General features: G+C 42.6%; 1 protein-coding gene across 5 annotated transcripts in view; it reads right to left on the minus strand.

Annotated features, from left to right (window-relative positions):
• Positions 1–14,206, minus strand: part of CDC42SE2 (CDC42 small effector 2) — a 55,906-nt gene extending 41,700 nt beyond the window's left edge. Inside the window, exons 1-5 of one of the 5 annotated variants that reach the window (XM_085875247.1) lie at positions 14,003–14,206; positions 10,660–10,737; positions 10,376–10,469; positions 6,483–6,587; positions 4,420–4,558 (exon numbers count right to left, since the gene is read on the minus strand). In XM_085875247.1, the coding sequence (XP_085731373.1) occupies positions 4,460–4,558; positions 6,483–6,587; positions 10,376–10,429 (258 nt within the window). In that variant the 5' untranslated portion in view covers positions 10,430–10,469; positions 10,660–10,737; positions 14,003–14,206 and the 3' untranslated portion in view covers positions 4,420–4,459. Of the gene's footprint in view, positions 1–4,419; positions 4,559–6,482; positions 6,588–10,375; positions 10,568–10,659; positions 10,738–14,002 lie in introns of all 5 variants that reach the window. The other 4 variants (XM_085875246.1, XM_085875245.1, XM_085875244.1 and 1 more) reach the window with 4 other exon arrangements.
• Positions 14,207–15,000: the final 794 nt, after the last annotated feature.

Below are 15,000 nucleotides of genomic sequence, written 5' to 3' on the forward strand. Positions count from 1 at the left end.
CCTTCAGTCCTTCCTTGTTGGTCGTGGGTCGTGGAAGCACCAGCAGCAATGCCGAAGAGAGCTCGCTCACCATGCCAGGAGCCCGAGGTGAGGCGCGGCTACGCAAGGCCGTGGGGAGTCGGTCGCGACCTGCCCACCGTCGCGCGGGTAAGACCCTTCGGTCTCACGGGACCCGTTCGGTCCTCCAGGTCCCGTGCCATAAAGGTTTACGAACCCCGTCTACTTCCCTGCCTATGGGGAGGGTTTTTCTTTGCTTTTGTATGACTGCTGTGGTGCCGTGTCCCTATAAGTAGACCTGTGTAAGTGACTGTACATTGCTCGTATTCGGTGGTCACGCTTTCTATTTGTTTCTTGTACATTGCATGACTGCCTTGCTTCTGAATACGTGTGTGTTATAATAAATGTCCTTGTGTGAAATGTATCCCGTTCGTCGCCTTTTCCCTTTTGAAAGTGCCATCTTGAATCGCGGAATAAATTAGTCGAGGATTTTGAACGCCCGGTAAACAGAATCACATCCGTCGAGGTCAGCGATAACACCGCTCGGTTATCACTGTAGCACGGAACGGACCGCTTAAGTGGTTCGTGTCCTAGGCCGACCTGCGGCGAGGTACGATCGCCCAGTCGACCACTCGCGCAGGTACTTAGGTAGGTCGAATTTAGCGAGCAACCCTATCCTGCACTGGTGGGCAATTGACACGATCGTGTTGAGGTTAAACCCTCACCCGTGACTGGCTCCTGGCGGTAGTTCCAGGAGGGTCACGACTGAATTGTCCATCCGGTGGGCGACGCAGTTGCGATTCGAGTTACGCAATCGCTCGCACGCCAGAATTAGTAACAATATATATAATTATATACATATACATATATCAATATCACACACACTCACAAATAAATAAATAAACAAGTAATAAAAACTTTTTTTCATGAAAAAGGATGTGGGGATGTTCCTCCAACAAGTATGTAAACAAAGTAGAGATGGTCACAAGAAATGATCATGTGAAACCATCCCAACACCTTTCCTTGAATAATGGTTTTCGCCTGACTTTTCAAGGCTTATAAACAAACTGATGAACATGTAATTCACACATTATATGAAGTAAATAAACAATAGAGGTGATGAAAATCAGCTTGGGTGATTCTCAAAAAACAATTGAAAACAGACTCCAATTCTGAACTGCTGTTTCGGTTTCGATTCTTCACCAAAAATCTAATCAATTTGTCCTTGTCAGTTGTCACACACCCAACCCGCTCAACTAGTTTCATCCTAATTCGTGTATAACTTTTGAAATATCCTGCGCACAGACAAACGGATGAAAACATAACCTCCATCCATCTTCAGTGGTGGAGGGAATAAAGAGAAACAAGTGTAAAATTTATGTTCATGACTAAATATAATGAATTACCATGATATATATTAAATAAATCAAGCCAAAGAAGTAAAGGTTGCTTCAAATTAATCCAAACCTCCAGGAAAATTGGAATTATTTTTTTCCATTTGATTCAATATATATATATATATATATATATATATTTAATAATACCAAGCTTGCACACTAAAAACTCGGCTCGCCGTCACACGATCCCTATGAAATTGCTGTGGCACTTAGCGGACACGCTGACAATGTTTGGGAAGTCTTGGCGTTCCATTGTACCACTTGTATTTTGCACAATGCGTATTTTTGTCATTCCCCATGTACGGTCTGTCATCTGCTACCAGCTATGTTGTACTGCTATCCCGTGCATGTGCATGGGTATCGCTAGTACATATATATTGAACCGTTTATAGGGCAACAGACCACTCCGCCATCGCTCCAGACTTTGTTGTTGTTTTTTATTTGCTGTTAAGAAATATAATGATTTTGGAATTTCACAATACAGTACAGCAAGCCTGCTGCGAATGCACGTTTCCACATCGGCGTTTCGCTTAATTGCGGTTGAATTATTGTGGCAAAACGTGCCGATCGCAGAATTGGTCACTCGCTCTATCGCGGTCTGGCGAGGAGAAATACACAGCCCCGCATCTCTGTCTCACCTCACAGCCCCAAGCTGCCTTCCATCGCAGACTCGGTTGCTCTTTCGATATTGTGCCGCACAAACTGTTACCACGTGATTTAGTTCGTTATCATGCGATATTGCACAATTTAATTTTTTGCTCATCTTTAAATTACATTGTGGGGTGCTTGTGACAGTAAACAGTAATGAAGAAGCATAACGTGTGGGGTGTTATGAACAACAACATATGGTGTTTCAGTGAAATAAGGCAACTGAAACGTTATAAAATGCTATTAAAAAGCTTTTAAAGTAACAAGGAAATTAATTCAATGATGAGAAATGTTGATTCAATTGTGAGGTAATGAGAAAAGAAGAAATAAAGAATGAACCAAGGAAAGAAATGAAGCAGAATGAATTCATGATTTTTTTTTTTTTGGTCTTGCAGCCATTACTATTTGGTCCAGCAGCCATATTGGATTGAACGAAAATCTTCAAATTATTTCTCTTGAATCGCTTAATCGATCGACATGAAACGTCACAGTTATGATCTCGTAGTGATGAAGAACATATGTTTTAAATTTCAACCTCATCGGATGCATGGTCTGGCAGCCACAATTATTTAATATTTTGATTCTGGGTTCAGGGACAGAAATCAAACTTGGTACAAATATGTATCATGATGTAATAATGCGGGTGGAGGCATATCTGTCGACGTCACAATGTTGAAGAGCGCCCTTCTCGTTTTTAATAATCTCACCATAGTCATTTCCACACCAAATAAAACAGACTCCTCCAGTCAAGAAGTTCAGCTCTCGCTTCAACACTCGAGTGACTGGTCAAGACAGAACCGAAACCAGCAGATCAAAGTGCTTGCTCAAAACTCTTCTTCCTCCTTTCGTATGCATGCTGGGGGGCACAGCTGTGCTACTAATGCAATGCCCACTAATGGAGAGCAGGAGCTTGTAATTTTTCAGGGTACTGACAATAGCTCACCACCTCTTTATCAAAGGACACCGTGGAATCTTTTGACGTCCACCAACTAAAGCTAACGAATGGAAAGCCCAGTTTAACGTCCATCCGAGAATGGGATGAACTGATGCCTCGAGCTGCCTACAAAGCACCAGGATGGAAGTTGATACCTGGTTCACAATTTAAACTATAAAAAACCAGGCAAGAAAGCTTAGAAGAGAGTTTCCATACTTCTCAGATATCGTGCCTGCCCTTACCATGGTCCTGACACACACAGGCAAGGTGAATAATACAGGGTGTGGGCTCTTCAGTATCAGTTTTCTATCTGCTGGTGTCACACAGGGTAGTATCTGACAACTATTATTGTTACTCACCTCACTGGTCAATCACATTGTGTGTAACTAATCCTGTCAACTAGAATTGAGTAAAACGTTGCTAAAATTCCACCACAATGGCTCTGAAAAAGACATTGACCCGTTTCAAGACTCGTACAAGTACTGTGTAGGATATCCAGAACACATAGAGTTAAAAACACAACACTTGCAAAGGTAAGTCATGAAAAATGACCACCTTGACACTTCAAACTAAATAGCACTTCAAGGAGAGTTTTCAATGTTTCTAGTTAGTCATTCTAACAAAGGAATTTGACCTGTCACAGTTTGTGGTTCCTCTGAATACATTATTCGAGTTGCGCTTCACTCGTCATTTGAAACAGAACGAGTCCAAAGTAAACCCAAGTATTATTAGGATAAAGTGTGTTGGACGCTACGGTGAGAAGGTCAATGTAACCCCCCCAAAAAAAACATCTCGAGTTTGAGCTTCACCATTTCCTGGGTCAAATCATCTCGATGAACGTAATACCAATGACAAAATTCCCAGGAAAGCAAATGTCATTCAGCACCTTACTCCTCAACCATCAGTTGGACTTTTAACATGAAGAGATTTTAAAATAAACAAACAAACATTGAAAAAATGCTCACTCATTAAAAACCTGTTACGTAACTTTTCACATCTTGCCAATGTTAAAAAGCTTCAGATCGACAAGAACAACCCTTAACGACATGGCAAGCAGCCCAAACATGCCAAGCACAAATTCCAGGACGTCTCCGTGCCTAGTTCATGGCACTGCAGCCACAGCAAGTTGGCTTTAAGGCAGCCTTTTGTTGGGGAACCACCCCATAGAAAGCAGAGAAACAGAAAAGGTAACCGGTCTTAACAGCTAACACACCCAAACACTCAAGACAGAATAAATAAATAACAACTGAATGGAAAAGCAAACCAAATCGAGAAAGTGTTGCATAACCACACTACCTTGATTTATTCACCAATAATAAACAATCACCACAGTGGTTAAACAATGCCCAACCACCCACGACCGATAATTAATATTAATAAACCAAGGGTTCAAGCAATTCTGTTACTCAATCAAACCACAACAATCCACTTCCCATCACTCACCTTTCCCATGGAGTCTCCAATTCACCACATTCTGACGTAGCTAGCAGGCTTTGATGTCTATTAACTGCATGGGTACATCAGATGAGATTCCATTGCTGTAGCCACCTTTAGACTGCATTTGATCTTGTACTTCGCCAATCTAAACAAGGCAAATATATATACACATATCAGGTCTCATGCACAGTTTTCATATACGTAACTAAAATGAAAAATAAGAATTGAAAAAAAATAATTAAAACTACAGTCCACAGAACACCTTACCCCACGCTGTCTTGAGAAACAAGGACATGGCGGGGTCTACAAGTAGCAACTTTGATTAGTTGTGATGACTTAAAATTCCGTAATATTTTGTCCAAGTACTGCTAAACAGAAGGGTTTTGAAAGTGCCAAAAAGGCAATGTGTGCTCGACTGTGTTCAAGTAAAATATTTTAATCGTAGTAGGAAAGGAAAAAAAGTTTTTTTTTTGGAAGTTTATCACCGTTGATGCAGCGCCTTTTACACCACCTTATTTAACACGTTACATTAGTTAGTGTCCTTTATGAAGTCCTTAAAAACAGTGGGTTTTCTGTATGGAATGATTTTCAATTTTGATTGACTGCTAGGCAAGCAGAGTTAAAATATTATCTTACTCCTCTTTTCATATGCACGATCGGGCCAAATTCAGAGACAAAGAACTGCTAAACTAAGGCTAGTTTTCCGATTCGTGTTCACAATACAACATTCAATTGAAATGAGGTTGCTCCCAGATCATAAACTGACATTTGTTGAGACCGACAGACGAGAATGAAGAGAACAAACTACTTAACCCCACTGTTCGCTTCGCGTGCGTGGGTTGATGAACTAGAAAGCATCTCAAAATGCAAAGCCCGCCCGCATCTGCTTTGCACTCTGAGCTTTATGAAAACGGCTAAAAAATAATAATAACAATACGCAACAAGGGCACTCGGTGGAGCGCATACCTCTGCCACGCAATGCCTGATCCACGAGAACATATCGGGACCAATACATTTTTGAAACATCACGCTACATATCGTTTTTGCACTTTCAATAGTGAAGCATCACTTAAAAATTAAATTCTCGAATCAGGATTTGGATGCAGATCTTCACCAAAATCGAATCAATTCATCCTTGTCACACACCCAATCCGTCCACCAAGTTTCATCTGAATCTATCCACAACTTTGATGTAAACATGTGTAATGTGTGTATATATATATATATATATATATATATATATATATATATATATATATATATATATATATATATATATATATATATATATATATATATATATATATATATATATATATATATATATATTACATACATCGGTTTACCCCATCTCTAAATGGTGAAGAATCACTTTCCACATTCGGTGGCAGAGGTAAAAAGGTAAATTATATTTCGTGTTCTCCATATTATCATAACAAAGGTTTATTGAAAATTTGATGACAAAAGCTGAAAGTTAGACATACCACCATGCAGATGGATGGGCTAACAACATATTCTCTCAAAAGTGATCCAACGGCCATGGTGGAGCTTGCACTTGTACCATTAGACACACGTCAGCATACCCTCATGTGAATAACAAGGGCAAATGTACACAAGGGATGACTGAATGCAGTATATGGGATTGAAATGGAGGATTTATCGCAAAAGGAGCCAAGTGCTCCGATGGGAAAACCAAGCAGGCCAATCGCAATGAACAAAAGGGTGACAATCTGTGCAATCCAATCCCATTAATAATCATCATCAGAATGTAAGGCAGATAGCAGGAAGGAAAATGAACCAAGTGTGAAGATCGGACAAATATACCATGCCATGTCTTTTACATTAGGCTGAGATCATCATCTCCCCCATTGTACGGGAAACGGTACCACACGGTTATATGCAACAACAAATAAATTATTTAATTAAAATTTAAAAAAAACAACTCGCATGAATTGGTGACCTGAAGACACATGCAAGTTGAGACATGGACAGGATGCATTGTGTAAGTTTTATCAAGCAGACACAGCAGCAAGCTATTCGAAATCAAGCCATGTCCACACAACACGCACCGAGCCCGTGCTGCCGTTGAACATGTCGCCGGAACCAACGTGCGCAGTGTGTACAAAATTCATGGGTTCGCCGATCATGCTCCGATCAATTCGCCGCCTCCGTTTCTGCCCCGAAAAAAAAAGCAATCATCAAATAAAGAAGGGGGTTGAAGGGGCGGGGGAAATTGGGGGGGGAGAGACGCAGAGTCAAATCACACGAAAAAATGCAAATACGATTCAAAGTTAGGTTAAATTAGCAAGCTTGCAACCTGTGGTGTGGTGACAGAACAGATGGTCGCACAGAGATAAGAACACTACAATGGCAGATCATTAGTCTACAATCAAATCCTGATGACGAGTCACACATGGTAAACAGCCATCTCCATCCCCACAATTCCATGTGGAGACCTGCACACCAATCATCAATCACATGGGGAGGTGGGAAGGGGGAGGGGGGGTTGGAGGCCAATGTGAGAATCACATGACAAACACTACACCAAATGAACACCACCACTGGACAATTTTACACTTGGACTTCCACAACACAAAGTACATAACGACTAGATTGTGAAAATAATGTCTGTAAAACAGAATCTTGCAGTAAAGATGAGGTCAAAGGACAAATGACAAATAAAAAGATAGTTGAACATTTCATAGCACCATTACACGTGCCATCATAAGTGTCAAGATCAGTGCTGCACTTTTTTTAAACAGTGCTGCAGGCCGATTTTAATTCAGATGCTAAAGCGAAAGATTCACACGAAGGGAATTTCTGACTGGAAGAAGAAGCTTGATGCCGGGTACGATTTTGGGACGACCACGTTTTCCCTCGACAGAACATATAAAGATGACTATGGGCACAATCGTGGAAATAAGCCAACTACGAAGCATAACAATGTTTTTATTTACTTATTTATTACAACTACATCTGGGAGCACAAAGCAAAAATAATAAAAAGTAAACACCGAGGACCTGCAGCCGATGGCAGTGGTTAAAACGAAAAACTAATGAAATACAACATTGGGGGGAGGGGGGAGGGTGGTGGAAGAGATCTACAATTCTGTATACAAAAGCAAAAATAATCTCGATAAATTACAAGCCAGGAGGTGACGATGGTTCGCGGGCATTATTGAACAATACCATGATAGGTACAATTGAGTTAGTGGAAGCTTTTGAGGAAGCCCAACTGTAAAAACCTATCTCTTCCATCAAAACTGACCAAATCAAATCGGATTTTTTTTAATATGTTGTACTTATGGGCATTACGCACAGCTTCTCGGAAATGAAATTGCAAGAAAAAAAATGGAGAAAAAATAAAGAAATAAAATGTTCAAGTGGGCGTGGCGCCACCCACAAGGGGCGTGGGATGCCCCTCATACAAAGAGACACAACTCGACCATGATATCTAGCTTGTGTCCAAGTTTCATCAAGATCGCATCAAACGTCACGGAGCTATGGAGAGAGTCACAAACGACAGACACAACGAAAATAGTGGTCACTGCTGGCACCCACGAACCGAAAAGGACTGTGTCTGCCAACTATGTTGCTTATCGTTTTCCATCTCTCACACAGCTTCACGTACATCATAACCAAGCTTTGTAGGCATAATTACCAACATCTTACAAATGTCCATATTTACATCCAATTCCTACGTTTATTCTGTTTGGCCAAGTTGCAAGTCGACTTTTCTCAAAAGGGTTCGCAATGCTCGTGGACGAACTGGTGGGTAGCGCAAAGGCCATTATTCCGCCATGGCTGTTGTCTACGGTCCTCATGTCCGACCAAATCAAATACCATCCCATCCAAAGTCATTGGGTGGGTATAATCTGCCAGTATAAAATAATTTGAGAATATTTATCAAGCGTCGTGGAGATGTTACACATTCAGTGACAGAGTAATCCCAGGCCACTGTGCGACGTCGTTCGCTTCACTAGAAGCAAATGAAAACGTTTCATTATCTGCACACACAAGTAATGGTTCAAGCGTCCGCTCCGAGTCTGGGAGGTCGGCACTTCGAACCTGACCATGGCAAAGTCAAACCAACAACTCCAAAAACGCTGCATGCTGCTTACTTGCTTGATGCTCAACATTTAAAAAGGATGAAGGATGGACAAACAACCATTGCGCAGACTTTGTGGGCCTAATAGCCTCCTCCTACAGTGAATGTCCTTGGAAGGGAACATTGGTTATAGTTTGAGAGAATCAAAATCATCGGAACAATTACAAAATTGTTCCAATGTCCACTAGACTCTGGGATGTAATGGTTAGAGCATCCACTCAGAGTCTGACAGTCGGCGGTCCACAGCTGTGTCATACCAAAGACTAAAAATGACACGTACTGCTTCGTCACAGTTCAGCATTTAGAGGATAGGGTATGGACAAACCACAATGGTTGGCATCCATGGAGAAGAAAAAAGATCCTCAATTATCTCACTGAATGCAGATAAATTTGACGTCAAACAAGTGGCACTACTAGCACCAAGAGTAGCCTAGGAATGGGAAGTTGCATCACTTCCCAGAATCTCAGTGGCTGGGTTTGAAGTATGTTTCATATTCCAGTGTTGTCTCATGCATTTATCTGCATTTCATGCGAATTGTGTTGCAGATCCTCAACTAACACAAGACCACATAAAATAAATGAAAAAAAAAAACATTGGTCTTTGCAAATGCGTCATCCGTAGACTTACTATGCTGTGAAAACATACGTGTTGATTGAATTGGAGGTTCATAAGGTGGGTTAACGTACTGCGCCAAAACTACAGAAGATAAAAAGTATATTGTGAGATTGCGTTGAAAGTGCAGTCATCACAATTACAAGATGCTGCGTACACGCGGTCGGAAGGAGTGCACAGCAGATACAACACAATGCAGAGAAGATCAGCATCAACAAAAGAAATGGATAAATGAATTGAAACAGTGAAAGTTTGCTTTCATAATAACACAAGTTCACTCGCAAGGAACTTCAACACAGGGGGGTAGCCATTAGGCCCATCAAAGCCTGCGCTAGTATTGCCAACCTATGGTTCATTATCCATGCCCTATCCTATTTAAATGCTGAAGGTCAAGCAAGGAAGCAGCATGCAACATTTTAAAAGCACTTGTTACGACTAGGCCGGGGTTCGAACCGCCGACCTCACAAACTCAGAGTCCACAGAGTCTTCACTTCAACAATTACTTAAACATTGTACTCTTCAGAATGATGGCCCATTTCTCACAATGCAAAATAAAGGCAGTATATATGCAAGGCATCTACTACGGAGCATCATTTCTCAACACCCAAGCAACTACATATGTTTACACAGTCTAGTGTTGGTTCGTCCAATGACGAGTGAACAGACGACGATGACATCCTCCAACCTGCAGGGAAATTTGAATTGGGTCCATGGATGGTTGGACAAATTAACTTTTTAATGTTTCAAAGGCCTCACGAGGTGTACAACACCTTGAGAAAAATTACAACATTCAAGCAATCTTTAGCTGGTTTGAAGCCGTTTACCATTACATATAACAATGGAGGAAATGTTGTGGGGAGGGGGGTATATTTCAAAATTGAGAAAATATGAAGGCATGAGGAACAGATTGGAGTTAAGGAAGGTGAAGAGAGAAGACAAAAATAAGTCAGGAGTCATAAACAAGACAAACAAATGAAAGGAGGATGTATTGGCCAGACAGGGGGAAGTAGGAAAGCCTGGGTCAAAGATAATCTGGCAATCGAGAATAAAATACGGAAAGCTAGACGTTAGGCAATTAGATGACAACACTACCACTTCAAAACAGACAAACATTCTCCAAGATTATTTTATGAAAAAAAAAAAAAAAACTTAACACCATGACGACACCACCAACAAAACAGCATCACACAAGGTAAGTTATCCAGCAAGACAACAGGTGTCCATGTGGGCTGTAATGCTTACGGGCTGAGGCTGTTCCGCGACGCAGCAGCTGAAGCAAATCCAGAACTCACTCATTCTGGAAAAACACAGCAGCGGGAGGTGATCTGCGAGGACGCTGCTGGAAGGGGTGTGATGTGCAATTCAGGAAGAGGAATCAACGCAGGCGATGAAGTAGAGGAAAATTGCGCTGTGCAGGAAGATGAGGCCAACTTGCTGAACAAATTGCCAAACGAAGAATGGGTTACAACGAATCGGGTGAAACAAGGTCAACGATGAGGAACAGGCATGCAAAAAGCCTCGTCAACCTTATATGAAGATCAAATGCCAATGGGATAGAAGCACGGTCGAGGGCAGTTTATTTCAATTTCCACCAATCATTTGCTCTGAAAATGACAAAATTACGAGGAACATCATGAACAATTTTATATAAATACAACATAATTGCATAACAATTATTCCTGGAGCAATTCGAGAAAAACACGCATGCACAATATCTGCGATCACACCTTGGCAATTGCCTGCGAGCCAATGATGGCCTTTTATTATTATTATTTTTTGTTTCTCCCATATAACCTTGACCTTCAACATTTCGTGATGAGCTGGAAATAAATGTGGCCCAATCTACAATCTATCCATAAAACCCAACATCATGAATATCGGAGGAAAGCTCTTGAAATTATGATCTAAAAGGTGGTTTTTTTTGTTAATTACATCCCAATATTAAAAAAAGGTCAAAGTCAAGGTCAAGGCCATTACTCAAATATCAGGTGGACAACTTCAGTGCAGGTACACTATTACGATGCAAGAACATCTTGGATGACCAAGCGGTCTCTGATTTTCCACAATGACAAAAAATAAAAATAAAAACCGTGATACATTTTTCAGACCACCATTTTACCTTGACCTTCAACCCGGAGGATACGACGAAATCAAGTGTAAATGCTCCTTGCTCGAGGCTATCTGGAGGGTAATTTCATTCTGATCGGACAAAACTTAGTCGAGTTATGGTGAAAAATATTTTTAAAATCTACAATCGGGTCATGACCATAAAAATTAGATCAATGTTAAAAGATTGTCAAAGCCCCACATGTTTTATTCACAATATTGATGCAAATTTTGCTCCCAACGTCCCAACATGCTCTGAGATACAGGTCGGAGTGTGGCAGAAAAAGGAGAAAAACCTAAAGGATGGTTTAGTACTTTGCGGGGTGAAAGACCTTGACCTATACCCCAGAGGGGTATGATGTAAATTAAGGTTAACTGCGGCTCACTCTCGGCTATCTGGAGGGGGCAATTTTGTTCCAATCGGTAAAACCTTCGTCGAGTTATGGTGAAAAACAAAAGGTTAAAACATCTATAATTAGGTCATGACCTTAAAACTAGGTCAAGGTCGAAATGAATGTCAACCACTCGTACTTTATTCACATTATTGATGCAAAATTTAATGACGAACGTCCCTGGGTGTTGAGAGTTCAAAAAGAAAAAAAATAATAATAATAACAATATGTGGTGCTTTAGTTCTCCTCGATGTCCTCTGTGGTACCATTAAAATGTGGGGGCTGAAAAGGTAGGAAAAAAAAAAAAAAAACATGACCCACAACAGCCATTACTAGCTTTCCACTATACTTTAGGAGTACAAGGGGAGGTTTAATTAATGGTAGATCAATTATCAAACTTCATTTCATTTAAACAGTAAACATAGGATGTAGAAACAAAATTCAGGAATTGCATAAGTTGAGTAGACTGGTGACGGATGTAGAGTTGGATATGAGCTCGGAACTAAAACCTACATCTCCAGACCAAAAATAATAATTAAACAAGTTCCACATTCTTGTCCGAGCATCACCCTAAAGCTCTGCAAAATAAGCATTGCCAGATGGCGATCTCAAACGTGGTTAAAACTTGAACCCAACATGCATCTCTCGAGAGCACTGCCACCATGGGCAGGAGGGAACAGGGGGAAAGAATAACTAAGGCACGTCGTGAATACCTGCTGAATGCAATGTGTGCATAATAATAATAAACTTGGTACTTTGATCAAATTAATGAGCCATTTGGAAAGAGAACATCCATACTTCTCCACCACAAGTGATGTCAGAACCTGGAAAGTCGCTTCAATATGCAAGAAGTCTCTTCACTAAAATAAAACTGTCCCAAACCTGGGAATGCGAATAGTGAGTGATGCATGGGTGGAATATCGGGAGGGAGGAGGGATACAGAGAGGAGAATGAGTGACAGGGAGGGGGAGCATGACAGTGGATGAGGGATGGGGATGGCATGACGGGGAATGAGGGACAGGGAGGAGCATGATGGGGGCTGAGGGATGGGGGGGACATGACGGGGAATGAGGGACGGGGAATGAGGGACGGGGAGGACATGACGGGGAATGAGGGACGGGGAGACATGACGGGGTATGAGGGACGGGGGAGACATGACGGGGGGCATGACAGGGGATGAGGGACTGGGGGGCATGACGGGGGATGAGGGACTGGGGGTTGGACATGACTGAGGATGAGGGATGGGGGTAGCATGACTGAGGATGAGGGATGTGGGTAGCATGACTGAGGGTGAGGGACGGGGGAGCATGAGTGAGGATGAGGAGCTGGGGGGGGGGGATGACGGGGGATGAGGAACTGGAGGAGGAGGAGAATTACAGGGGAATGAGGCACTGGGGGAGGGGCGTGGGGGGGGAAGGAGGAACTGGGGGAGGAGCATGATGGGGGAATGAGGGACTGGGGAGGAGCATGACGGTGGATGAGGGACTGGGGGAGGAGCATGACGGTGGATGAGGGACTGGGGAGGAGCATGACGGTGGATGAGGGACTGGGGGAGGAGCATGACGGTGGATGAGGGACTGGGGCAGGAGCATGCCGGTGGATGAGGGACTGGGGGAGGAGCATGACGGTGGATGAGGGACTGGGGGAGGAGCGTGACGGTGGATGAGGGACTGGGGGAGGAGCGTGACGGTGGATGAGGGACTGGGGGAGGAGCGTGACGGTGGATGAGGGACTGGGGGAGGAGCATGACGGTGGATGAGGGACTGGGGAGGAGCATGACGGTGGATGAGGGACTGGGGGAGGAGCATGACGGTGGATGAGGGACTGGGGGAGGAGCATGACGGGGGATGAGGGACTGGGGAGGAGCATGATGGGGGATGAGGGACTGGGGGAGCATGAAGACCGTGGAACACTGAGGACGAGGAAACAGAGGTGGATGAAGTTGATAAAATGGAGAATGAAAGAACGAGGAGGGAAGGAGAGGGGAGGGGCTTCACTGCTCCCTATCGCTGCCTGCCAGTCACCTGATGCCGAACAAGATTTCCACCACACACCACAATGGATTATGGTATCAACATCCACACAGCACACGCACTTTAAAAAAAAAACATAAAATAAACAATTAAATTCCTCCCTCGCGACATCATCACGTGACAGAAGGTTCTGACGGGACAAACCTGCAGCCAGCCACACGCGGGTCTCCTCATCACACTGAACTCAACAACAACTCGACTCCGCTCCGAACGCAAAACACCACACGAAACAATCGATCAACAGACGCCGATCGCCGAAAACGATTAAATGTTTCAGTCACCGGTGTTTTCGAATAAAATAATATTTAAAACAAACATTTCATAAATTCCCCACTTACTCCGCAACCGAGTCGTCCTCTCGTGCTCGTCTTCTTCCCTTCGCTCGATCTTTCCTCCCTTCGTTCCTCTATTCCTCCCCTCGTCCCGTCCCGCGTCGTGTCGGCTTTGCCGCCCCAACTGACGTTACAAAACGCACGCAAGTTACCGGGGAGGACCGTAAATGGCGACGTCGCGCACGTAAAACGCAAAGGCGTGGCCTGCTCACCACATTATTCAACATCATGTGCCTCCTCCATTTGTTGCTCTTTTGTGAGTTTTATCCTGTCTTATTCACGTCCTTGAATTCCTTCTTCATTGACAATTTCTCCAACGACCTCGGATTAATGTAAAATCGAGATTTGTGGGCAGAACAGTTGTCCGGCTACACCGCCTATGATAGAAAGGCCGCTACACCGCCACATATTTTCTTCACTTATATTATATACTTCGTATTTTAAAACACATATCATAATAATTATGATTATAATAATAAGAAAAATAGCAGAGTTCGCAGGCCCTCGCCAGGACTTGTTTTGTGTGGTGTTTGTGCACTGGTGTGTTAAATTATAATTAACAAGCAAAAAGCAAAGATGGAGTCCTCAGGAGGAACCTGGAGAGGATTCGGGTTTCAGCTGCTGCTCCTCTACCCTCAAACCCATCCAAGCATAGTCAAGTGAGCCTTAGTCAAAAAAAAAAAAATCAAATAGAAACCAGATTAAAAAAAATTAAATATTTCTGGCTGCCACACCATGTTTCCGATCAGGTTGAAATTTAAAACATATATTCCCCATCACTACTACATCATAATTGTGAAGTTTCACGTTACTTGATAAAGCGGTTCAATAAAAAGAATTTTTTTTTTTTTAATTTTCACTCAATCCAATATGGCTGCCAGACCATGTGACCAATTTTATGCATGAATACTCTGGTATCCTTAAGGTTTGGGGAACATTTGTGTGAAGTATCCCCCCCCCCCCCAATCTATCCAGCCATTCTGGAAAAGAAGATTTTTCTAGGT

Source organism: Eptatretus burgeri, chromosome 3 (genome assembly GCF_056783735.1).
Source record: "Eptatretus burgeri isolate ZD-2024b chromosome 3, Ebu_testis_v1, whole genome shotgun sequence".
NCBI lineage: Eukaryota > Metazoa > Chordata > Myxini > Myxiniformes > Myxinidae > Eptatretus > Eptatretus burgeri.